This window comes from Synchiropus splendidus, chromosome 3, assembly GCF_027744825.2.
Source record: "Synchiropus splendidus isolate RoL2022-P1 chromosome 3, RoL_Sspl_1.0, whole genome shotgun sequence".
NCBI classification, from domain to species: domain Eukaryota; kingdom Metazoa; phylum Chordata; class Actinopteri; order Syngnathiformes; family Callionymidae; genus Synchiropus; species Synchiropus splendidus.
The window spans coordinates 5,264,858-5,291,944 of NC_071336.1; the positions used below are offsets into that span (position 1 = coordinate 5,264,858).

Consider the following 27,087-nt stretch of genomic DNA (forward strand, 5'->3'; position numbering starts at 1 on the left):
TAAAAGTGCTGGATTCTCCTCACAGGAGGACTGAAGCAGTTGCCATGTTCCCAATTGAAGATCGACCCTCTTTTCTCCAACGGCACTTCAGCCCGTCACCTTGATGGCCTGAAAATGAGCACATTTCACTAAACTCTCAAATGTCTAATTACGCACTTTCAGAGGCCTAGATTATCAACTTGAATTATAAAACTTGAAATTTAAATTACTAGCAGGTGAAGACTGCTACAAATACCAATGTCAATGCTAATATTGGAATCAAATAAATGAATAAAATGTTTTTACTATGATTCAACTGTGGTATCAGTTATTAATACATGAAATGTATTTACACATTGGAAAGAATTTAACATCTGTTTATTTGTTTACGTATTTATCAAGATCGGTATTGGACTTATTTTATAGGAAGCAGGCAAATGACATCGTCTTCACACAGAATGGTCCCAGGTTAACTAGGCTGGAATCAAATTCAGCATTTTCCAGGTGGGATGTCGAAGCACCAACAAGTGCTGCCAAAGCTAAAAATTCACAGACATCCAAACCAGCAGTGGCTATAACTAAATTGTATTCCATTTTAATATCCTCTTAAACGTGTTCTGTGCTGCCTGTACAGCACATTGTCATGTACTGTATGTTGTCATTGAAGTTTATATATGAAGAAAATCTACGTGTATGTGCACATGTATATTACAAAGATGCTGCCGTTTGTAATAAGAAAGCGCACTCTCGCTTGATGGAAAAGACGATCAAATGCTATACTGGCCTGGGTACATTTTTCACGATGCCCGACCCTAAAAGTAGAGTACGTTTTTCTCAGTCAGTGGGTGGTATCTATTAATTGCCTGAAGGGAGAGAAGAGATTTTCTTGTTGGCAGCAGTTATGTTTATTAAGTAAAAAACAGGAGTCGACGTTTTGTTGAATTCTCTCCAGCGTACAGCGAAGATCCTGTTATGGAAGCAAAATAAATCAAACATATACGATAAAAAGGGTGAGACATAAAACAGTCAGAGCACAGCAGCAACCCACAGAAGTGGGTGTAGATTTAGTTGTTGAAGTCTTGACCAAGCAGTTGGTGGTGATTAGCAGTGGGTTTGAGTCAACTACTGCCCAGGAAAGATGTCTCTTTGTGAGAGGGGCTGTGGGTTGCATCAGAAGGGTCTTCAGTAATGTAGCCACGGCTGAAATTAACACCGATGTTGATAGTCGACTATTCACTGACTACCATAGCGACTCTTCAACTAGTCAGCACGTGACATGTAACACTCCAACACGTCTGTTTGTAGCGTGACATATTTTACTTTTCATTCTGCAAAACGTGCTACTACTTTACACCTACTCAGATTTGATTTTGAGTGTGTGCATGATTTTTACAAGAATGCATTCTAGACAAAATGAAAAAAAATATCCATAACACTGAAATTATATTTATTTACTGCATTCTTGGCAGATAAACCTCCGAAAGTTGACTTTCCACAATTGTGAAACACGAGATTTTCTTTTCTGTCGAGTGTGCTCTTCTGTACTGTTTCAAAAAGTTGCTCCTTGATCAAATAAATAAATAAGACTTGATATGATGGAGGTATGCACTGACAATGTGCCTTTTTAGTTGTGGAAATGTGAAGGATCCAGCCTCTTTCAGAATGCACCCTAAGCAGAATGCATTGTGATTACAACATAGTCCAGCTGTTTTGGTTTTATTTGTATACATTCATTCACATCATTCATTTTTTTTAAGTCAATTCAATTAGTCATTGTATGATGATTTTATTTTAGTTTTTTTACATTAATGACCTTTTTGTGACCTTCACTATAAAACCACATGGCTAAAGTGAATATTTGCTGTTTTCACCATTTTCACAGCCTTTATTATTTGTGTTTTTTGAACATATTAAATGACCAGTGTGAGATTTGACTGAGGTTAATATATTGCCTTTTTTTCCCCTCAGTTATTTGCTTGCCCACATATTTAATGGTTTATATGGCAATAAGAAAATATAGATAACTGTATTTTGTACGTTTCCACTATTATTCCCTTATGGTTACTATTGTATAAAATATCTCTTCTTTACAAGTAGAGATGGCTGCAGGCAACTTTTTCTCATCCAATATGATACTGCAGCCTTGGATTGGTGGAACCGATCCGATCGGATACGAAGCCCTTTACTCAAAAAGCTGTTCATGTTCATGGATGGTTGACAAGTGCTACATGTATGCTTTTAAAAGCATAAATAAAGTGCAGCATCATATTGAAATTGTTTAACAAAGAAAACAAAACTTCAAAATTTCCTTTACCTTGTTCAATGCACCATTGTAAAATCAAAACAACCTTCGAACATGAAGTAAAATTGAGGATCCAGGCGGATAGCAATAACCATCCTTGTTACACGTGATCCAAAGACACGTACTGCCATAGTCATAGTTTGTCAGTGTTTATTTCCAGCATGATTATAATCAGGTCAAAGTCATTGGAGAAGGATATTTTCATGTCAGTGTCTTATTCTGAGTGTTGCCTCAAACTAACAAACATCATATCATGGCTCTCTGTGCAGAACCTCTGGAGGGAATGTAACACTGAGATGACAGAACAAGTTCAGGGAGGAGAGGATGACTGGAAGTCACCAAGTCTTGACTGTGGACTGGTTTAACAAATGAAAAAAAGAGAGGACCTCAGTTTATGTACTTCAGGATCCATGCTGACCGCATGCTGTGAATCAACAGGACGGTTGCTATTGTTGCACTTGCGATGCTTGTTGTGTTCTCACACCTCTGAGGCTTGTGTTCACAAGATGTGTTTATATGCAATTACAGCATCCACAACTCTAGCTCTTATTGTAACTAGGTAACAGGAAAAAGGCCATCAATGTATGTTACCATGTGACGAGGTAATGTTTCTCCTTTCATGTGAGTGTGGACAATCATCAACATGGTTGTTTTCCCTCAGTTTTCATGCAAAAGCAAGAAATGAAATTGACTCGACCATCTGATACCAGTCCATTTGGCCTGCTGTCATGATCACATGACCTCTGCTTTGAATTTGTCTTTTCCCTTCTTGTGTCCGAACTGGTCATTGGATCTTCACTCGGGCACATAAGTGACCTACCTTTAGTTTCTTTCTATCCATTTTGGTTTGAACTCATTTGGAAAATTGAAAATACTGTACCTTCATATTTACTTTTATCGTTTCTGTAATGGACATCGGTTTTTATGTATAACATTTCCAATTTCTTGGTCTGCATTGCATCTACTTCTGTTCTTGGGTCTCCAGTCTTATTGACAACATTACATTTGCCGCTGTGTAAATGATTACAGTGACTCGTACAGAAAACACAGAACTAAAATATATGAATAAATAAAGGGAGGTGATGTCTTGGTCGTTGTAGGTGTGTTTATGATGCCTCTCTGATGAAGACTTGGACCCCAGTTATAAGGACTTCAGAGATGGGGAGAGTTGGAAAGTGGGAAATCCTGGCTTCGTCCATTTAGTGTTATAATGTGTCGTGTTGCACTGTTCAGCAGAAATATTTATACAGCCTAATTTTAACTATTGGACATTTTTAGCACATTTAAACCATTAAATGTGTTATGCCTATATATCATATTTCCACAACATACAGTATGAGAAAATCCACACACTGTGGGAACTGTCTAAGACTTTTAAGTGGAAGTCAATGGTTGATAAAAACAACAACAACAACAATAATAATAATAATAACAATAATAATAATAATAATGCTATCTTGTTTTTCACCAGCGGGTCTTTCACTTTGCCATATGTATAAGCATTGTCATAAATTCCGGTCTCAAGGCTGGCTGTGGAGATTGTGGGACCTTCACCAGTGCTTGTGTATCTACGGAATATGGCAGTGCATTAGTAATGTTCATGGCAGCAGGAACATTTCACTTTCTGCAACTCCAACTGCTTTGCTCCTTCACAGTGGGCACACACGGTCATTTCCTGTGGTTTCAATGTTGCTAGGCTACGTCCCTTCTTTACCCTTGCTGTTTGACAATCGACTATTCAATGATGCCATTTAAGTAAGACCCGTGGGTTTCAGCATTGAGCTAAATGAACCTGCAAGAAGAAACTGGCAGCACCTAGGCGGCTTATATAACGGTGCTCACATGTGCCTGCATACAACCCAGCCCATCTCTTCCTATGAGCACAACCACTTCTGTTTTAAATAACTTCTTCATCAGCACAGTACATCTTTCTTCCTCCTTTCATTTGTTGTTTTCATTTGTTTTGTTTTTTTTTACATATATATTTGCATGTACTTGAAAGACTCAATTGTAAAAATATTCCTCTTGTATTTGTTTTGTTTCCAGCTGTAAATTCTGGACTCATTCCAAAATTGCATCGCCAAATACAATGTGGTTCCAAGGGTGAGGGGTGAACTAGCAACCTGCTTTTGGAGCGCTGCACAATTTGAAAGGAGCCCACTTCTTTGTCCCGCGGCACCCTCAATGATGATGAGCGCAGAGATGTTTGACCCTGACACAATAGGAGGCTACAATCCTTGAACTATGTGGGGTGACACACGCCAACCTCCCTGACCCCAAATGCGTGCCACCTGATTTCCCTGGAGTCTTCAAACAAAAACTCATTTGAACAACCTTTAACCAACCTCTGTCTGCTCACCATCAACATTGAAATTAGCCTGCACTTCAACTTGGCCCTTAGAGCATTTTATTCTGCTCCACCTTTCTCTCAGTCAATAGAGCATAAGACAACAGAGTTCGTGACACATGGACTTACTTACTTACATAGAGAACTCCCCACACAACAACTATCACAAGCAGCTCATCATTCTAACAAGGTTTAGGAAGGCTGGTTTAGTTTCCTTTTTATGCAATTCTCAACCACAAATACTGAGATAGCATACAAATACTAGAACTTGTCCTTGTGCCTATCTGTGGTCGATGGATGCAGTCAGTGGTATGGTCGAGCATAAAAAGATCGCAAGATCAGACATCCACATTAGAAAATAAAAAAAATAAAATAACTCCACCTAAGCACCTCTTACAGTTCTTCAGTATTACCGATCTCACTTTCCCTGAAGTCATAGCTGACCAAGAGTATTTAAACCACACCTCTGCCGCCAACAGACTTGTTTACTCTAAAAGGGTCAGCATTAATATTTCACATGTCTTTCCCCTCATGGAGGATGCTTTCTGCGGCCCCACACTGCCTGAAGGACGCGCTGTCCAATGTTGTTTGCACTGTTTCTGACAAGTGATAGCAAGGAAACATCACTAATTACTCTGTATTAAAAGTAAATACAAGAGTGAAGTTGAAGAGGGTCACAGTGAAGTGTCTGCTTGAAAGAGCTGCAAGTGAGACAAATATGGGGGGCAAAGGAAAGACTTTTCTCTTTGCATGCTTGACTGTCATTTTGTGTGGGAACCACAAGGGAATTATCTGACATGTCTTTCTGCATGTAATATTGAGACGACTCACTTCTCTCACCAGATTTATAGTAAAGAAATGTCATCACAGCCTGCTTGTACATTGTATTTAGGCTTAGTTTTGTCCTCATTGTTTAAGCCAAATTGTTTTCCATTGGCTCGAGCAACAGCGTTGCTCACTGGAAAGTTAGGAAAACAGTGCTACAGCACTTATTATGTGATACATATATATTATTATTATGTATTAATATGTATATGTACATATTATGTAATACCAGATGCAAAGGTCAGGTAATGCAACCTTTTTATTCCCCACACTATTCCTTACTAGGCGCATGTAAAGGTTTCATAAGCACAAAACACATTTCCTGTAATGAGTACATCATTTGGGGTAATAACACAATTTATCATGTGGGAGGGAAAAAGGTAAATATGGTCACCTGATCATGAATCAAATCTGTGATGCAGAGAGTAATAGTTTGCCTAGTCAGTTAACAAACACGCTGAATGGTTTGCTGCAGTAAACATTCTATTGTGCTATAGTGGTTTTATTAGTGTTGTGCGGATGGTTTCAGTGTTTGATGGGTGTGATGGACAGCTGATAGCTTGGACTCATCTTCTAGATCACCCCACGGCTAAGTCAGTAACCTGTCTGTGTGACAAGAATGTGGTTATGGTATGTGGTCAGTGTATTTACTATCAGATGTTGTTTATGGCAGTTCACACGGATCTGACCACATCATCACGGAGGACACCCACTCTGTGACGCTGGTGACTGATTTATCCACACATTTGTCAATTAAGGTGGCTAGCACTTTCAAATTCAATGTTGGTTGGCATGTCATCATACCCCATGTGTGCGCAGAGTTGAATATCGTGTGGGAAATTATGGAGATGGATGGCGCTGTCATAATGGAACAGTGTTTGTTGCTCTGCATGTATTTTCCTCTACTCAATTTTCATTATCATGGCTGATGTTATTGTTACCACAGCCATCGAACGAAGCGGCTGCACTGCCTACAACCAGAGGCACAAATGGGAAACAGAGGGGGTAGGATTCATGGGTAAATGCGAGTTGTATAATATCTACATTTACCGATAATTGGGGGCACACTGTGTGACTGCTTATGAAATATTTATAGCTCATGTGTGGCAACATGCTCGAAGAGCAATCTGGAAAAGAAGTGAGTCCTCTAGAAGATTTATTTTCCTTTTCAGAACATTTATGTAGTTAATGGTTGCAACGCCCAGCCATGTTGTGAATCCAAGCATGAAGGTTGCAGGTCTTATATGAGCCTTGGCACCTTCATAAAGGGAGTTGTAACCAGAAGTCAGGTGGTTGAGGAGCTGCATGTACGAGCGTACACGTCGCTGTTGATCATTTTTACCCTTTACCCTTTAAAGTGATCATGGATCACAGGGGAGCACTAACTGTAAATTTTCTTCAAAAGAAAAACACTCCAACTTCTGGTGTTTTCTGATATTCAAGCCTTCTCAGCGACCATTGGTGAGGGGTGAGCTTAGAGAACCATCACAACAGTGGAGAAACCATTGTATTTAACATCCTACCAACACTGCAACCGCTGACAGCAGTTCTCCACACCGCAATTTGGTGAAGTTAATCTGAACAAAACTAAACTTGTATGTATACATTCAACATAAATGTATATATTTTCCATCAGTGATTGCATCACTCACTCGAGTGGTGTACTTCTTTCAACGAACCACCACATCACCATGATTTTCATGTCTAAAAGTGTGGCTTCTGAGTGTGGTGTTTGTTTAACAAGGCTCTTTCTGCCACTAGTCAACATAGCCGACTGCAATCACCAACTAAGCCCAGTTTCCAGGGAGGATAAGAATGAAGAAAAAAATTGGTTCAAAATGGAGCTCTTTAATCATGAGGGAAAAAGATGCTCGAACACCATTAGAGGTCTATTGGTGCATTTCCTATTGCGTCAGGAACACAGGTCGAGGGAAAAAAAATCAACCATCCCCCATGATTTTTTTTACAACTCAACTACTGGGTTAGGGTAAGCTGTGAGACGGTGCTCCTTCCTCTCTATAAACCTCATGGTAGAGCTGGGCAATATGGCATGAAAAGATACATATATACATACATATATAGTCACTTAACCACCGCTTAGTCCTGTATTGTTTTTAAAATGCCAGTTTTCGTCATCAGTGTGGAGAACAGTTATTTTATTGACACAAAATACAACGTCTTCACCAATCTCCATCATTGTGCCATAATCGAGTGGGTGATGCTTCCTCATGTGGTAAGATCTGTAGTGCAGCCCATTTTTGTCACCACTGACAAAGCATTTTGCTCTGTGTCACTCCGGAGATACCCGAAACTCAGCCACACAACCGACGTTGAGATGCCTTTTTCTCCACAATATCTGACCATCTGGCATCATCTGTCCTGCTCTTGCGTCCACCGTCGCTTATTCTGGTTATTATTTTTGTCTTCTTCTCCTGAGTCTAGCAGCATGCTGAAAGCCAGTCACAGAAACTGATCTCAAAACGTTCCCATCTCAATGTAAGATTTCAAACGAGATTAAACATGACCATTCTAACACACAGGGAAGCATCATAACAATATGACAATGAATCATTCACTAAAACTTCCAGAATCACATGTAAAATGACATTGTTGCTCGATTGTCTGTCTCGTGGGATCATGGGTTCTTGGCATCAACCTTTGTTTTTCAGAGAAATATACATTTAAACACATCCCCATACAAATCTGTCACTTGTTTCTTTTGAGAGAAATGGGAGCCTGTGTGACGGCGAAGCACAGGTCAGTCCTGCAAGGTCAGGTCAACCTTGTGTTACTCACCTTATCTTCCGGAATGCTCTTCCAACTAAGTTCTCCAAACAATCGGCCCTTTATGGCCACTCTGGCAAACCCACAAATCTCATCTCATAAGCTGGATAGTGATGTCGTATAGCCGGAGGAGTTGCCATGGATATTGAGGTTAACCATTCATTGGTTTCACCAGACCGTCCTACGTGTATCTTTGAAGAAGGAATCATTACAAAGTCCATCCATCAAAAGGTGCTACCGTATACATACCAATCTGTATTCAAGTAAATATGAGAGGTTATGTCGGTCAATTCCAGCCTCTCCTTTGACACAGTCTGACTTCAGCATTGACACCTTGTGTGTGAGACTGGGTGACTTGGCACAATGAGCAGCAGTCAGAGGAGAAAAGGTTCATTCCTGGAACCATCATGACCCAAAACAAGCACAGTATGGGAACATTTCACAATGGACGCTACAAATACTAAAGTCAGGTGCAGCATCTGGCAAACATTCCTTCGTAACCACATTTAACCAATTAAAATAATAATACAAATTCAGGTTCCTTTTTTTTTAATTACTTAAGGACCTGTTGATGTGTTTGTCAAACGTACATATCATATGTCGACTAGTTGACCATCTAGAACATCCCTAAAGAGCACACAAATACACACGGTTAAATGCATGCTATTCATAATCCGTTAAATGATCTTGTGGTGGTGGCACAGTGGTGTGTTTTGCTCTGTTAGAAAAGCAATAGTCAGACCAAAGACATATATTACGGGTGTGTGCGTGCGTTTGAATAGGCATCCAAAAATCGTCACATTCTCAGCGTGTTCAGGCCTCAGGGAATACATTTCATCCCAATTTAAATTTAATTGACAAGCTGCAAGTGTTCGCAACCCTCCGCCCCTCACCCTTCTTCCATTCTGACTCCAATGTCCTATCACACAGAGGAGCAGGTGTGGTAAATGCTGCCGTTTAAATCAAAGCACTCCCTTCGGCCCCTCTGGGGGAAAGAAGAAGCTGCCATGCAGATTGATATCAGGAGGCCCAGCCGCATCCAACGACAGCAGACTGATGATGTGTCTGGATAAAAAATGAACTTTATTCCTAGCGAGCAGGCAATGATTCATAGCGCTTCCTATTGCCTTCCTTCCCTACAGCCATTCCATATACACAACCTCTTTCTCCGAGCAGCGTAGTGCATCATATCGCACAGTGATGCTGCCTGCATGCAGAGAATTCTAACAGGTTGTAAATGTTTGAAAGACTATTGAAGTGGCAGAAAGTATCACCAGCTTCAACTCAAGCAAAAAGTCCCTCTTGGAAGCGATAATTTGATAGCAGATGACTGGCCAACACACATGAGCTCCTTTTACCACTTGTTCTGTTTGACCTTCCATACTGTCATGAGTGACAGGCAGACAGAAGCTCCTGGGTCACATTACTCAGTAGGCATTCTGTTCGTCTTCGTCGCTGGGCTAGCAAGCGCGCTGAAGCATTGCACTTTTTGCTCCACCAGTGAGTGGGAAGTGTGGGCGATGGTCGTGCAGGGAGAATGCTGCTTTCAGCTCCCAATTAAGTACCATATGGAAGCAAAGGTGTACGCGAAGAGACACGACACTGAATACAGTTGTCTATGATGTCTCATTAAAGTTGATAAACATCAAATGGCAGGAGAACACAAACGACGACATAACTCACTTGAGTGTGGTTTATTTTTGCATGTAGATTCAATTTAACTGGCACAAGAAATGCTGCATAACCTGACATGGGCCACGCCACAGTGAGACAAATTCAACTGGCAGCAGACGTTGCCTCTCAGGCCCTTTCTTCCTCCTCAGACCTCCAATCGTGAGGCCTTTGTGTTCACATAAATCCTTCACGAATGCCGACATTGCCTCTGATTAAACTCGCAAAGTGATTCACTTTGATATCTGGTTATTTAAATATGTTTCTAATTCTTAAAATTAATCCATTGAGCCAGTAACTTGGACGTCACAGGGTAAATGTAGCCAAAATACAGCGACAAGAGTCACTCTGATTGTTAACCCGTATTCCAGAAGGGGGCACTGCCTTTGCTTTATTTTCATCGTATCTGGCTAAGATGCGTATGTTTTCAAATTCAAACACAAATCCAACACAATGCAACCTTCTGGCAGTTTGGATTTGGTATATTGCAGCAATGCAGCGATAAAAAGCGACAGCAGCTGCGCCAATATTGTGCTCCAAAAATGAAGACAGCAATTCATATTCATGATTTAGACAGATCCTTCTAAGCAGTATGTTTTGTTGGCAGTCACTGTCCAAGTGTGCGTAGCCCAGTGTATTACAGGCCTGTCAAACCTTCCCAATAGACAGAGGCCATCTTTGTTTACTGTTCTGTTTTGCAAAGTGAGAATAATGACCTAGGAAAAAGGATAGTATCTCAGTGCACCTGTACTTGTTCAAAAGTCCTTAAGTACATGCATTGATGTGTCAAAGCTCTGTTTTCAGGTGATCTTGGTGTGAAAAAAAGTAAACAAAAGTCCTTACCCTAATGACACTTCTGTTCCTGTGTTGCTTTTTTGGGTGACATGACTGAATGGGCACAATGAATAACTGTACCTGAAACAAAAGAGAGGTTTAAATTGTATTATTGTTATTGTTTTCAACTTTTTTGGAAAACCTGTAACTATGAAACCTGAAACACCAACAGTTGAGAGGGTGTAGAGTTGAACCTCCTGGTGCCTGTTTTTAAAGTTTTCAACAGTAGGGAATGAAAAAGGTTCTTTAAAAAAAATGTTGCCCAGATATGGTCACAAAATAAACACCAGAACATGATCTATCATTATCCCCCTTAAATATACATTTGTATGTCTTCTTCTTTAACTTGGGGGCATGACACACAAACAACCACAAAGTCTACTGCTGAGATTAAAACAAAATAAACACAGCGATTGCTTGCTAGCCTCCAATAATCTCATTGACAATCTCAGCAATCACGTATTTAAAAAAAAAACAAAACAAAAAAAAAAAAACAATAAAAACATACGTAATGGCCTTTATCAAACTGTTTTCATTTCTCACACATTCCATTCAGGCTCCAATAAGATTCCTAGTCTGCTATAACTACAGAGCGGCGAGTGTTCAACTTCATGTTACAATACACGCATCAAAATTCCATCCACCAAATCTGTTGCCAGAACACCCAAAATCTGACTGTGTCTCTTGGAGCCAGATCGTGCCGTTGCACATGCAGTGCCCAGTTGCGCATTAGTGATTCAATATCTAAATTAGTGATTGAGGAATGAATAGTAGAATTGTCAAAGATGATATGAAAAGGATTATTTGAAAAAACTCCCAAAAAGTGTCCATTAATTCAAGGTGTGAGACTCACCAGATCTATTGGCAAACGGTGGAAACGTAGCCCTCTAAACAATAGAGGGGAGACGGCGTTTGAGTGGACTGAGCATCTACTACAGGGAGAGATGACTGACAAGCAGCTAGCAAACCACCCACAATCCCTTCAACCACGCAAGCAGTCCAGACAAGTTAGCAATTAGCCAAGAGCATCGCTGATGTGCACAGAGATATTGTTGGAGAGTAGAAGCAAGATAACAAGTCTCCAGCAACCAGCTGATCAAAGTGCAAGACGGTGAACCTGACAGCATGAAAGAGTGCTGGGATTTCTCCGCTCTTTCTTTTCTTGGCATTTGAACCATGATGCAGGCCAGACAGTAACGGCGAGACAGAGCGATTAGGAAAATGCATGCAAAGAGGTGACGGAAGGGAAAAAAAGTCAAGATGATGTGGTTGTGCAGGCGCTTCAAAAGATGCATAAAATCAGGATGAAAGAAAAACAAAGATCATTAAAAGAGCAAACAGCGGGAGGTAATTGGTTATGGCAGTATTTTTCTTGTATTTTTGGATTTATCTTCATCGTCATGTTGTCGACTGATACTTGCAAGGATATTTTGACGTGCATGTACAGCTTACAAAAGTGCACATGTAGTGTAGCACACTGCTCATCGTCCTCCGCTAATTCATAAGGACACAAAAGATGTTAATGATAGTCGTTGCCGCTCATGTTGAGAAATTCCTCCTCACACTAGCCCGGCATAGACAGCTCCTGTGTGAAACTCACTTTTTAAAATTCTTTTTCAGACAGGCCAAGCGTCTCACAACCTCAGCCGGCTTTCTTTCATGAAGTCAATGTGACCCTACTGTTGCACAGACTGCACGTGTCTCAGCAGTCAGCCAAACCCAACCCAGTTCAAAACTCATGTCATTGACAGACCACAGGCTTATTGAAACTCAGGAAGTGCGGTGAAACAATCATGCTGCATTTGGGAGAAAGGCGTGGTAGATGCTGCTGGATCAAACATTTCTGTGCCACATGCTTCAGCTCCATGCTCTCAGGCTAGCTGCCGTTTCAACCACACAATGTGATCCTCAGTCCACTGTAGAGATGTGAGTTCACGCAAACCTACAGCTGATAGTATGTTTTGTAATGTGCGTTGTATCGTTGTATATGGTTTATTTAGTTTGAATAGGTCCATCATATAAGGACTGGCCACTTGTGATCGTTTCAATGGCGACAGAGATCAGAAGCAGTCGGCACACCTGAAGAGAAAGCACCATCATCGGCACAAAGCTTGGAAAGAAAATTGGAAAATGGTGTGAGAGTGCAATCAGACGGAACTCATCAGAAAGCATCACAATGTTATCTCCCTTCAATTCACCTCTACAAGGCCAACGCTGCTCAAAAGGAAAGGCTATTTTTGTCCAGGGTACACTGACCTGTCCTCTGAAGACACGAGGGAGAAAACAAAAGCACCCGAGTCAAAACAGGACGATAAAAGCAGCATGATGACAGAGGTAGATTAACTTCATGTTCTGCTTTGGAGGTAAAACAGGACGTCGGGGAGGTCAAACAGACAACGCAGACTGACAGCTGGTTTAGCAAATGAGAAGAGCGTGACATAGGCAAACTATCAAAAATGGATGGCCAGCAGCAAACACTTTAAGAAGGAGAGAGGAAGAGTTGCATACGGGCTGAGGTGCAAGAGACAAAGTGGCCACAGAGAGGAAGGGGAAAGAGAGAAGGCACAAGAGAGTGGGAGGGCATCAACGCTGCAGGACGCAAGTGTGATAATGACGTGAGCACAAGGGATTGTGGACCAAAAAGTAAAAGAGATAGTTTGCCTCCCTCAGGAAGTCCTGAACTCCACGCTGTTGACTGAACACTGTTGACAATTTCTACACCGTACACTTTTCCCACCATGCTTGCAATTTGATTTGTTTACTTTACTTTCAAACAATTTATTGAGGCCAAAACATTATTAGTCCCGCAGCTGAACATCGAGGTTCCTGCAGTGTCCAACTTGGTGGGGTTTTCAGTAACAATTTTTATCAATGAAATGATTTGTTTACTTTTCTCTTTTATTTATTTACATTGGGCCAATGCAAAGCCTGGCATCTCACCTCAGCTAGAAAATAGCAGTGGTAAAGTTCCAGGTCTATAAAATGTGATCCCTGAACTAGTCGGTATGGACAAAGCCAGCATTTCAACCAGGCAGCCACAGAAGAATGAAGGTTCCTATTGAGCCAACCCAGTTGGGTCCTGTGCAAAGACTCACTTAAATCCGTATTTCTTTATGTAGGTTGTACATGAAGAATATATCTAAAGCAGTGTGCCCACTATTTACAGAGAAAAGGCTCAAGTGCTGAGGTCAACAGGCTCGGCGCAATTAAACATGTGCTTCAATAAATAACTCATTTCTCCATGACATGCATTTGAGCATACAGTGCTTGTCTGAGAGAAGTAACAGCATATTGTGAATCAATGGAGTGGCACCTCTACACCTCTGTCAGGAGGTCTGAATCAGTCTTGCTCAGTGATGACAGTCACACTCACCAGGACCACAGGGAACATGCAACTGTTTTCAGTACTGCAGTGGTGCAGCAGCATTCTTCACTACTGAGTCTGCTTTCTCAAATGCATGCAGCAAAGCTGTGCTACTTTTAAAAGCACCTGGATGAGGACAACCTTGGTTTGAAACAAAGATTGTGCTGATGAAGACTTCCTTATTATTCTTTTTAGGTCTCACTAGCGAAAATGCATACCTGGCGGTTCGATGACATATTATATGGTGTGTACACACTTACTCATCCTCATACTGCTTCATTAGTTAGAGCCGCGCTGACAAGATTCATGCTTGAGGTAACACCATGTCGTGAGCTACTTAAAGAAAAACAAACAAAGATAAAAATAAAAAAGAGAAACATTTTGCCATTTGTGGCTAAAATAGGAAGTTCACCTGCTCCATAACTAGTTAGAAACACAGTGACCAGAGCCTGTACTGAGCCAATTCATCATTTGTCCACAGACAAGGCTTCATAAAACAGTGGCTTTATTATCTCTGCTCCAAAATCTTTTTCACCACACCTCCTTTCTAAACAGAGAGCACCACCGTGTAATCTATGAAAATGAGGACACTGTTTCATACATTCATCAATACCCCATCACCATCCAAGGACAGGAAACTGACTTTAAGGACTTCAGCAGAGCTAAGGGGCTACCACTGTTCTTACTGTGGCTGACGTTCATTCCCCTCAAATGTTCAACAACTCTTGCGGGACCAGCATACTTTTCTTCAGAGTTGGGTGCATGAGTGGACAAAAGAATGGAGAGGAGGAACAGGGAGCAAATTGCTCTCTCACCGTCTGAATCAGAAAGGGAGCACAGATCACTTCTCAAAACTCTCTTGACACTACTTTGCCCCAGTAAGGCATTATGACAGTGACAAAGTTTGTAACATGTCATTGAGCTGACACATTATGTCTATCTCTTTTTTCCATTCATGTGCTCTACTGTTCCCTGGCAAACTGAATTTCCTCACAAGAGGATCAGCGAAGTGTTCCATGACAATTTCCATGGCAAAAACAACTAGTTTTTAGTCATGGCCATTTATTGTCCACGTGGAGGGCAGTTGCTTTGAGACAATGCCAAAGGCATAGAACATAAAGACAACGTCAAAAGCAAGTGAACAGCCTAGCAACAGAGAGGGATGATTGACTTTCTTATTATGCCTGAACAATGGCTGACTTCTGATATTCATCATAGTAAGATGCCATCAAATCACAGCAGAAACCAGGATAGTGTTTAGTATCCTTATGAACACTGTGGAGACCACGGAAAACACTTACGGATTAAATATTTGGACAACATACGACTCCATGTAACAAAATAAATGAATATGCATCTTGGTAACTTGTGTGAAAGTTGCGCAGCAGGGCAGACAACTTCACACTCATGACCTACTACATGGCAGGTTTGTGCTCCATCAATGAGCTTTTCCAAAGACTCACCTTCGATCCAAACTGATGTCTGTCAGGATCAACTAAGAATAAATACAATTCCTTTGTCACATACTAAAATACCATAATACACCTTTTGGAAAGTATCAAACCTGGATCAACGTTGGGAAACATTTTAACTGAGGGGGGGTGAGAACATCTCACCTTGACAGCGCTCATCAAAACAATGACTATGGTAACAAGCAGCGTACAGCTCGACCAGGTCAATAGCTCAGTTGAGCCGTCCACTCCATTTGCGTCATGTTCTCCCGGTTAACAATGCAGCACACATGCATACACCCTGGACAGGTCACCAGTCCATCGCAAGGCACACACACACACTTTTTAACCTAGTGAGCACGTCTTTGGGCTGCAGGAGGAAGCAGGAGAACCCGGAGAAATCCCGCGCTCACACGTGGAGAACATGCAAACTCCATGCATAAATCTTATTAGACTGTAATCACTTCAGTGGAGCAGATGGTTAACTTCCATTGCGTAGCCGAAGGTCACGCAGTCCGGTCACAGTCGAGCTACTCAGCTCCATGCTAGCGCAGTCGAGCGATCAACGGCATTATCCAGGTTGTGTAGTCTGTCTCAGAGAAATTCACATTTCTCTCCCAAAGTTGGAGAAAACATGTTAACGTGCATTTAAAAAATCCAAACTTAGCCAAAGCATGCCGATTTGTTGTAGCTGCTCTACTTTGTTGGTTTCACAACGCATAAATTAAAACTGCAACGGCCCACCGTCCTCGATACATACATTCATTTTATAACATAATCTGTAGGCTCCTATGTAGGAGTAGATAAGTGGGCTGCAGAGAAGACTTTACACCTCTCCTCAGAAGGTGTAAAGATATTCTTAACACTAAAATGTGCGAGGAAATTGACATTAGGTGGAAATAAGCACAGAAATAGTAAAAGCAGGAAGGGACTTGATGATGAGAGGCTCTAACTCATAGAGAAACATCTGCTTTCCCGTCTCACATTCCTCACAAACACAGCTGTGAGCTTTCAGCCTTTTATTTACATGAAGAATTCAGACCACTTAAGCAGCAAACGGATACTGTGCTGATAGAATTTGGCTTTTGAGTCTTTGTTTTGACGATGCGGAGAGTGGGGAACGTCAACGAGCATGGCATCTATTTGTGAAATGAAGTCGACCCATCTGTATGAGGAAATGAGAGAAAAGAAAGAGCTATGCAGCGGGAGATTCAGACGACAGGTTCTGTGGTGACTCCACAATCTCCCAGTCTTCAGTATGCAGACAAAGTTTGACCTCTTGACGCCTGGTTCTTACATGTCCTCATACGTCAGCCATCTCAAAGGCTGCACTTGAAGAGGTCTGACATAAACAACAATTTGGCAAAGGTGCAGAGACTGCACCAAATATGCTCATACAGTCACTGACTGTTGGAGTATGTTTGGCATCTCGGCTGAAACAGTTTGAAGCCAATTAGGTATGCTAGATGATGAGGGGTTTTTAATTGTAACGTTCCTTTGGGGCAGGTTGTTTATCTCCTGTGTGTGTAACTAACAAAACATTGTGCTGCTCATATTCTACAGTTGTCATTTTAACAAGATCACAATTGAGAGATTATTCCATGGGCTATATTGACGGAAGATTTATAAAGCAATACAGCATAGTTTAATAAAGTTATGTGCCTTTTATTTTTTCATGACACACAGAAAAAATGGTCTCCATAACTTGGTGCTCAACATTCAACTGTTCAGTGCTTTCTGGCCACTTTTCCCCAACTATAAATAGCTTAGTGAATGATCCAGTGGATATAAAGAAATAATAATTTGATCAAATATAAAGGATCATGAACACCCTGGTGACCGGTAGGATGTGCTCATGTCTTGTCCTTCTTACAGCGTCCATGAAATCTTTGTTCACACAAAGAAAGCCGATGGGTTTTCATGGTTGAAGTAACTACAGTTCAGTTTCGTCAGAGCATCAACTATCAGGCTAGAAGCAGGCGATGGCCCTTTTCACAGTGTTTGGAATAAAAGTTTGTTCGCACACAGACTGTAATTGGTATCTGTAAGCACTTCAACCAGGGAAGAAATAACTTTGGAGTTGAAATTGTGTGTTCTTGCCTGGATGAAACTCCAGTCAGAGCTTCCATTTGTGGATAATTAATGTAAAACCCACTTTAATGTTGATTTAGATTCCGGGAGAAGAGATGATATTATATCTAATGAACTGTTTATCTCTCTAGGAGGTTTGCATTGTCGTGGCAGTAATTATGAGACGCAGCAGGAAGGGAAAGAGTTGCTCAAAACACAATGTCACACCTGGGATTTAAATAATCTGAACAGTCAGGGATTTTATTGATCTGCAGGCTCAGTTCATCAGATTGCAAGCAAAGACATCAGATATTCTTTGGTTCAGACAGAGATTTGAACTCTCACAGCAGATGCAAGTGAGTAGTTCTCTTTTTTCTAATGTGATAGATGTGTAGACTCGAGTAGGGAAACGCATACATTGCAGCAGCCCAGGACATTCAAAAAGACAAAGTGCAAATCAGATATCACAAATGGATCAAATATATTTTTCAAAATTATATTCATTGTTTACAACAAGGGCGACACAGTGACACATTGGTTAGCACTCCTGCCTCTCAGCAAGTAGGTTCAGGGTTCGAATCCAACTCAAGCTCCAGCTGAACTTTCTGGGTAAAACTTTCTGGGTGGAGTTTGCATGTTCTCCTTGCATGTTAAGGTACTTTGGTTTCCTCCCAAAGTCATGCTTACTAGTTAATTGGGCAAGTTGGACAAAAATTGTCCCTGTGTGAATGGTGTGTGTGTGCCCTGTGATGGACTGGTGACCTGCCTCTCGCCCAGTGACTCCTGAAGAGGACGTATTTGAGGATGTATTTTCACATGAACAAGTAAATTCTTGACAGTTTCAATATGTCAGCCCTCAACAATGCAACATCAAAGTCCTGTCTTAGGGCACAGAAGAATGCATGAGGTGTGCCTCAACCTTTTTCCAACACTGAAGAGTACCTTGTGCCTCCATGAGCTTGACTTACGGTGCCGAAAGCCACAAAAGACATATCAAGTGACATCCAGACATATTCTAGGATGTGCTTATTCCTTGTCCCATATTGAAAAGCTCTGGGCTTTGGGGGTCATTTGATCCTTTGACAGCACAAATGCCAGAAATGTAATTATTTAGTGTGAATTCAATGCAATCCAATATAGAAGGCAGCAGTTGCCACCAATGCACATGCTTTCTTGTTTCAGTGCCCCACAGTTCAAATAGAAGGGGAACGTTCCTTAGAGTCAAAACGGTTTCGAATGGCACCATCCGCTTCCCATATGCACCTTGGCATGCCACTGTTCTCTTCCAGGGGCACAGAGGTAGCTCCATTTATGAATTTATGAATGCTCAGACTGGCACACCAAGACAAAAACTAGTCTGGCTATTTTTACGAGTTCTGAATTATTCAAAACTTAAATCAAGGCTAATATTATTCATAGTCGTTAAAATGTGTGCTTTGGACTTTTAGATAAAAGTTTAAATAAAACAGACTTGGCTAAGACGTTCTTCCTTGAAACGGGTGAATATTATTGTGCCCACTTTTCTCAGTCAGTTTGACCGTATAAGTCCTTCTGTGTTTAATTCATTACCATGGTAGCTCCTCCAGAGTGATTCATAATTCCGCACTTTAATGTGAAAACATCTATCATAATTTGAAATACTGCACTGGAAAGCACAGGCAGAGACGTCATGCTTCACCAGTCTTGCAATTAACTCACCAATAAACAGGAATCCAAGCATTCAACTGAGATATATACATATTTTTTGATTCAGAATATCTTTATTTGACAGCAGTAAGCAATAAATTATCCCAGTCATCCATGTCCCTTGAACGACAGGTGGTAAGATTTAAATGCAGTTTGGAGATATTAAATGAAGTGTCGCAATGAAGCCAATTAAACAAGTCATGAAGGGAAATCCATCACATTTTCATAATGTAAATAAAAGCATAAATGTCATCATGAGGGAGCATCTATGAATTAATATGGACATGCATTCATAATCAGAATAAGAAAAACTTCACTAATCCTTAGGGAAATTTTGAAATTCATTTACATTTTACTACACACCGCAATAAATAAATCAGCTGGAACAAGAACTGCTCTTTGGTTATAAGATTTTTAAAAAAATAAAACACAGAAAAAGATTGTAGTAAAATGCTTTTACATAAACTCAGACTGAAAGTGGTGCTTTAAAAGGCCAGAGCGCCAACAAGGGAAGAAAAAAAAAAAAAACAGACAGTGCAAACATGACATAAACACAATGGAATAAACATCAAGTTTCATCCAGTTTTGACGATATCTTGCGAGGCGGAAATGAACAATGCATAGTGTGAACTGATCGGGGGGAAATCCCGCAATTCAAACCCACGTGATATTTGGTAAACATACAGTATAGGAAACAGCTGCAGAAAAATAAGAATGGAGGAGCGAAGAGAACACTGAAAACTCGCTGTGAACTTGGTTGGTTTAAAATCTGTAGCTTATCCTGCCAATATAAGATACAGTATTTCCCCCCGGCGATCCAGACTGGATCTGTCTCTTCCCTAGAAGAAGCCAGTGCACCATGGACAAAATGCGATATCATGGCGACAGTTGGAAGTGCGATTTGCGCTGTTTTACCCTTCTCTGTCGGAGCTGAACCTCGGTGGCAGGCATGACTCACTGGCGTGCTGCACTTTCTAATGACATGAGAGCAGAGCCTGAGTCAATCTGACGTGACAGTCTTGCACAGATCTCGGCCCCGCTGCTTTGAGAAGTGTCAACAAATCCATGGGAGGAAAATTCCAGTGTGCTGGATGAAGGACCTTTTGTCTCTGACAACGTACTGTGGGAATATGACATGTTGTGTTACGTGCCTTTCATGACACGCCAGCGGAGGTTGTCTGGATTGCCAGGATTATTTCTGATTTGCTTCAAGTTCGTTTTTCATGACAGAGACCAGGAGCCTAAGAGCGGATGGATTTTCAGATGTAGCATGCTGACTCATCTCAAAATTGATCGACAACATGCACTTTGTGGCACAGAGCCCGAATAGGTCCAGTGGTGATACAACACATTTGTCTTTGTGGTTTTCCAGTTTTGTTTCTAACTAAAACATATTCCACTATGGACTACAGAACACAGGCTCCAAAATGTTCACATTGTATTGCATCAGGTTAGTCATTGTGTGGGGCATAACATTCTTATTACAGTTGGCTGTTAAGTGCAAGTCAGCCTGGCAAGACAGACTATTCGCTGTTGAGGAGCAAACACATAAGTTTGTTAACATTCAATGTTTTGTGTTTTTATGACCTTTTAAAGATAACAAAAAAGACTCACTTAAGCATTTCTTCATTTACAAAGCTAAATAAAAAGTGGTTTTAGAGTACAGATCCTCGCAGAGAAGCATGCATTTTGGCAAGAAAAGTATGGCAGAGTAAAGTTGTTTGCTTCTCAGTAGAAAATGCTGCTACAGTTGTCAGCGAGAACAATGATCACCTCATGACTTTAAGTCAGTTACTGCAGTTCAGTCTGCACATTGTTAAGATCAAGATCTGAGCATAGCAAAAATAATATGGCTGAGTATATTCTGGTTATGCAGTCAAAACTGTGGCCGGAGCATGTTGGTCAGAGTACGTATTTCAGCATATCTGGAAAGACAGATCATAACAATATGTAAGATGTGCAATGCTGAAAATACCAGAGGGGGCGCATCGCACATATTATTTACTGGCAAGCCTCTGTGCGCAAGCGTGTGTCTTGGCTGCAGTGCGGAGCTCCTGCAGTCACATCACAAGTACAGTAGGTCTTAACAGAGATCAATCGTTAGGTTCTTGCCGCCTGAAACTTCATTCCGACTGTACAGGATGCACGGTTTAAAACACGTGCTATGTAAGTTCTTCCTTGGATGTAGGAATGAGAAAGCACTCATGGATGCAGGGAAATATGAATATAACTTCAGTTCTACGAATATCTGCCAAGCAGACTAATGGGCTTTGCCACAGAGGAGGACATGGCAGAGAAATAATGACTTGTCCTTGTCTCTGTCCTCTCGCTGTCTTGAATACGCCTGATCTTTGTGTTATGCCGTTTTTATATTTTCAGCCAACAGGAAAAACGCATCAGAAGGTGCAATATGTTCAGACTCTGTTCATTCACTACAGTAACATCAGTACTTCTATTTTATTGCCATTTTATTCTAACTGTGTATTGTATCTCATTTTATTACTTTATTTTTTTTTTAGATAGACAGGTTATGGAGTCACAGGAGTAGCACCTACAACCTTGTTGTAGCAGTACAATGGCAATAAGGTAAATCTGACTATGATTCTACCAAACTGCTACTGTTAAGAATATTCTTTAGAATAACCTCAGAGGCACTGAATGTTCAAATGCATATAAAAAGCATAACAATGTAAATGCATGCACTGAAGAACAGAATGGTTGGACAACACTCTGTGAAAGGATGGCCATGTTTGGAATGAGGACGAAGTGAATCTTTGGTGGCATTCGTACAATCTTGCTGTGTCGTTTTCCATGCGTGTTAATAGAAAGAGTCATCCTCTCTCAGCCCTTAATTTTGGAGATGAATATGCACAGCTTTATTTCTTATTGTTTGAGCATAAATGATAGATAGGCACAACAAATATATAGTTAGTAATATATAGTTATATTATAGATATTTCACCCTGGCAGAGCCAGTTGTTGTTGCTGACCTGCTGTCTTGGTGCTTGACCTCAAGTGTGGGTGGTCCTACCACAGAGCATCTTGTTTCCACACGCACAATAAAACTTTACCTGTGTTGAGTGTGCGTGCATGTACATGCATCAGTGTGTGTGTGTGTGTGTGTGTGTGTGTGTGTGTGTGTGTGTGTGTGTGTGTGTGTGTGTGTGTGTGTGTGTGCGTGTGTGTGTGCGTGTGTGCGTGTGTGCGTGTGTGTGTGCATCCTTGACTGACTGACTGAGACATGCTTTGAACTAAGAGAGAGAGGAGAAAGGGAGCAGGGACCTCCACCAAGCCCAATGTCTTTTTAATTTATTGTGTAGCCAGCCATTTTATAGAGGTGTTGTTGGGGGACCTCTTTGGAGGTAGATTTAACAGCTCATCTCTTTCAGTTCACTCATGTCCATGTGACGTTGTGCTCTAAGTTGTTTTGGCTGAACTAGGTCACCAGACAGGTCCACTTCTGTTCTGTTTTTCAATTCAAGAAGAGCCACAGGAGGATGGTGGTGAGCGCCGACATGGAGTTGATGTGGAGAGGACTGAAGGCAACACATGCAGTGTGGATCAGTTACTGACCCAGCATCGATGTATAATAGTTCATCCATTTCTGAGTAATTCAGTTTTAAAAATAACAAATATTCAAATATCCAAAGATTCCCTTTACCTATAATTAGAGCTGATGTCACAAAGCTTGTTCATATACAGTAACGCACCAGGATCATGGGATGGACCACAAAAACACAGCACTGATGGACTTCGTGGAGCAACTTTTTTACCGTGGATAAGCTATTGAAATTGCTATATGAATAAGCCGTGCTTTTGACTGTGAGGGAGAGAGCCTCCTACAATGCCTTTGTGGATCAAGCTCCTGAACGTGTGACATGACGTGGTTTCAATGACACATTACCGCATTGAAATACAACAGGCTTGTGTAAGCCGCTTGATATGCTTCGGCGATTGATATTTTTGATCAACTGAAACCAGAAGGGCCTTGAGAGCACAGCTGATCTTTCAAGTTCTTTTTTACTTCTTGTCAGTCATTCAATGTTAACAGATCCTTTTGAGCCAGGCAGCCATTTTGTAAATTTTAACGTGATCTGACTTAAAATTTTGAAACATTTATTTTGATGCAAAGCCAGTCCGTTGTTAAATTTGACTATGGAAGAAAGAAAATTGTACAGTGGCAGCCCTTCAATCACCAGTAAGCACAGATGTGTGATTTTCACTGATGTCTAAAAACTGCATAAGGAATCCCTTTTTATTACTATAAGGAAGGAGAGAAGTGTTATTCTGCCCTTCAGGGAGAGGATGCCAGTGGTCTGTGAGTCTGTCAGTGTCATTTCATCTTAAGATCACAGTTCAAGATGAACAGCAAGGATATCGGGGGCTGCAGTGTTGAAAACAAGTGCATTGCTGAGAGGATGCTGGTAGGACAACTGACCTTCAACTGACTTGGTGCTCATGGATATCAGGCTCCTCTGTGATTTCAAGGACGAAAAACAGCCATGGATGTATAACACCAATATGTTAGAGGACGACAGAATGCAGAGAGTAAACTGGGACTGGGTAAACCATTTATATCGCCGAGGACCTTTCCTGGAGCAGAAACACCTCAACAAAAAAGTCCACCCGCGCCTCTAAGAGCCAGTGCCCTGACTCCATCATGTGCTCGATCTGCAGCGAGGCTATAGAGCGCCTCCTGACCAGCTGCATCACTGTGAGGACATCCACAGCACCCGCCTCACCCGGGAAGCCATCAGGATAATGCAAGAGGCCACACACCCCTCACACAGCCTCTTCAATCTCTCTCACTGTCAACTTGCACTATCATTGTTAACCTGTTTTTGTTTATGCCTTTGTCGTTTATGGTGTATTTCATACATGGTTCAACGCTGTATATGTCACCACACGGGCCGCCGAGTAATAACATTTCAACCGTCAACTGTATGCAATGCATATAGCAGAATTGACAATAAAAGCTACCTTACCTTGTGGAGGATATCCACATGTGGAAAATAAAATACTTTTTGCTGGATGGGATCACACTTAACTAGAAGTTCTTTATATATCAAAGAGGAAACTTTGTCCAACTGCTTATATTCCTTATATGCAACAAACAACTATATAACACGTCTTTGCTGGCACAATTTTATGCTGTCATTATATCAGGCAGAGTAAATTGGTCTTGACTCCAAACGTACTACTGTCAACAGTGGTTGAAAATCAGTGCGTAGGTAGTCTGGGAGGGCAATAAGGGCACTGGTGGGTTTAGCCTGAGGGGAGCGGTGGTGAGCGGTGGTGGACAATGTCTGTTGTGTCACTATCCTGCACTGGACTAGTGATATAAATAGGCCTGCTATTACATGGAATTGTACAATAATGGGACTTGAAAGGGAAAAAGAAAAGGCACACCTCCAGCAACATGCAGATCATTTCCACCCTTATATGGATTTTACAATCCCACTATTATGCCAATAAATTTATTGCATCTTCATTATGAATTTTGAATCGTTTGAAAAATTATGGACTGCAACGTGTTACTTGCACAACGGTCAAACAGTGGTCCTGTAGTCGCAAAGCTGTTAATAGAGATTGTAAGTAAATCTTGATAAAATGGCATAGTACCAGCAAATCACAGTCAGTTCCTGTATAATTCTCAAATCCATTTTTGAGTCACTGTTGATAAACAAACAAACAAGGCGCCTATTTCATAATCTCTAACACTCCTCTATTGGAGGAGGCATTAAAACACTTCAACTGTCTCTGTGTCTTTCAGGTGTATTCCCACATTCAGCCACAATTTTTTCTAGACTTTTTCGAGACATTCCATGACTTGAGCACATAGTCGTTTAGTCACAAATTAGGAATGAAGAAGAAACACGCTGGCTTAAATAAATGAAGTGCAACTCTGAGTATTTGCACCTCCAAAGGGCTAACTGGGCAAACAAATTACACAGGAGCATGAGGGCAAGAGGAAAACCACTCTTCCTGAGAAAGTCTGAAAAATGTATTTGCAGTGCAGATCTTAGATAATTTTCTTTCAAAACTGCAGCCACCCACAGGCCTGTGAAGCTCCAGCTGGCACGCAATCCTGAGGAGAACAGATTCTACCCCAGCAGGGGCCATAGGGAGGCGAGCGGGAGAGAGAGTAAAAGCAGCTCTTTCTGTTGATTAAATTTAGTGGATTTAGCTACTTGGTTTCTCTGGGGTGACTTGGAGCAAGCAAATTATCTCATTTAAATGGTAGATCTCTGCAAAGATGGTGTGTGTGTTGAGATTGGGAGCTCACTATGATGATAGTAGCAGCTGCTCTGTACATCGATATGGTGTTTTAGTCATTGTGCTTTGCTGTTGATTGAAAACACCATTGTAACAATGTTATGAGGACCACCTAGTGACTATCTGCAAGTGACTTTTGTGTCCTATTTTGAATGAAGATGATGAAGTCATCCTCCCGCACTACGTGTTGACACATAAATGTTAACCTCCCCATATGTTGTTCCAAAGGAGATAGCTGTGCAAGTTGTGCGCCTGCTTTATACACCAAGTGACACATCATATAGAAAGCAGCTAGCCGTATCGGGACATGCCGCAGAAAATGCAATGTGTTTCTTTGGACTACATGCAAAGGGTTGTGCTGATATGGATCCTTAAATTCCTTATGGAATGATGCCCAATGGTGACTCCCTGCTAATACTGTACATCAACACTGGTACAACCCAAAGTGAAAGGATGGGGTTACCTGAAAGTGGAAAGAGAGATGGTCAACTAACGGAGCTAAAGTCACTTGAAGACACTTGCTATTTGAGGTCTTGGGACTCAGAGTTTGGTTTAAACCATCTTGCGTTATTCAAAATGAGACTAAATAAAAAGTTTCCTTAAAAAGATTGGAATGCATCATGAGTGATAAACTGTTGAACAAAGGGAATTTCTGAAAACAATGAAGCTCAAACACACTCAATGTGAAGAGCAGATGTCGTCGAAGACGTGACAGCAGAAGACCCCATTGATATTTCTAGACAGTATTTGTTTTTCCACCACTGCATTGGGGATTTTCATGATGTAACTATTGGGCTTACAGGAAACAGTCAAAACAAACTACAGGCCACTGTTGGTACCCTTCATCAGTTTAAGTGTTCATGTTGAATCACAGATCACAATCCTCAATCAACTTAACTTAGATTCTCTATTAACAATCACGCGATAATCGGACCTCAAAGCCATATTGGAGGAAAATAACAGTCAAACTTAATTTTTTGATCATGATAAAACTATAATAATAAAAGGAGAATTGAGCACAAAAGAGTTTTGCTAGTTGATGGAAATGTTGTGTTCAAACAAACAAAAATATCAAATTGCTCGCTCAGTTTTTGACAGAAATAGAAGCTGTAAAAGTCATGATAAATTTGTGGGAACCCCTGAAGACAATACCGGCTTTGTCTCTATGCAAATGCTTCACATGAGCCTGTGTACGTCAATTCACATCAACAATGCCATCTGACATGACTTTAAAACTTAACCAGCCATTCAAAAGACCATCCCTCTTCCATCTCCACTCGTGTCACTATCTCGCCGCTTCCTGATCTCCTAACTACTCGACTTACTCTTAACTTCAAAGAGAACTGGGGATAAGAATGAAGCATGCAAACAGCCACATTTATAATTACCTTAATTATATATTATAAATATATAATTAAGGTATATATAATTTATAATTTCAAATCCGCTTTATATGGTGATCAGTCAAATCCAGCTCCATCAAACAGCAGGTATCTGT

At 41.0% G+C, this 27,087-nt stretch overlaps 1 protein-coding gene across 3 annotated transcripts in view; it reads right to left on the reverse strand.

Moving 5' to 3' along the window:
* Positions 1–27,087, reverse strand: part of LOC128755421 (glucosidase 2 subunit beta-like) — a 115,830-nt gene that overhangs the window by 8,321 nt on the left and 80,422 nt on the right. The window contains exon 12 of one of the 3 annotated variants that reach the window (XM_053858865.1): positions 10,752–10,823. The exons of 1 other annotated variant lie outside the window; for it this stretch is intronic. In XM_053858865.1, coding sequence (XP_053714840.1) covers positions 10,752–10,823 — 72 coding nt within the window. Of the gene's footprint in view, positions 1–10,751; positions 10,824–18,923; positions 21,239–27,087 lie in introns of those variants that run through there. One more of the 3 variants, XM_053858868.1, reaches the window with a different exon arrangement.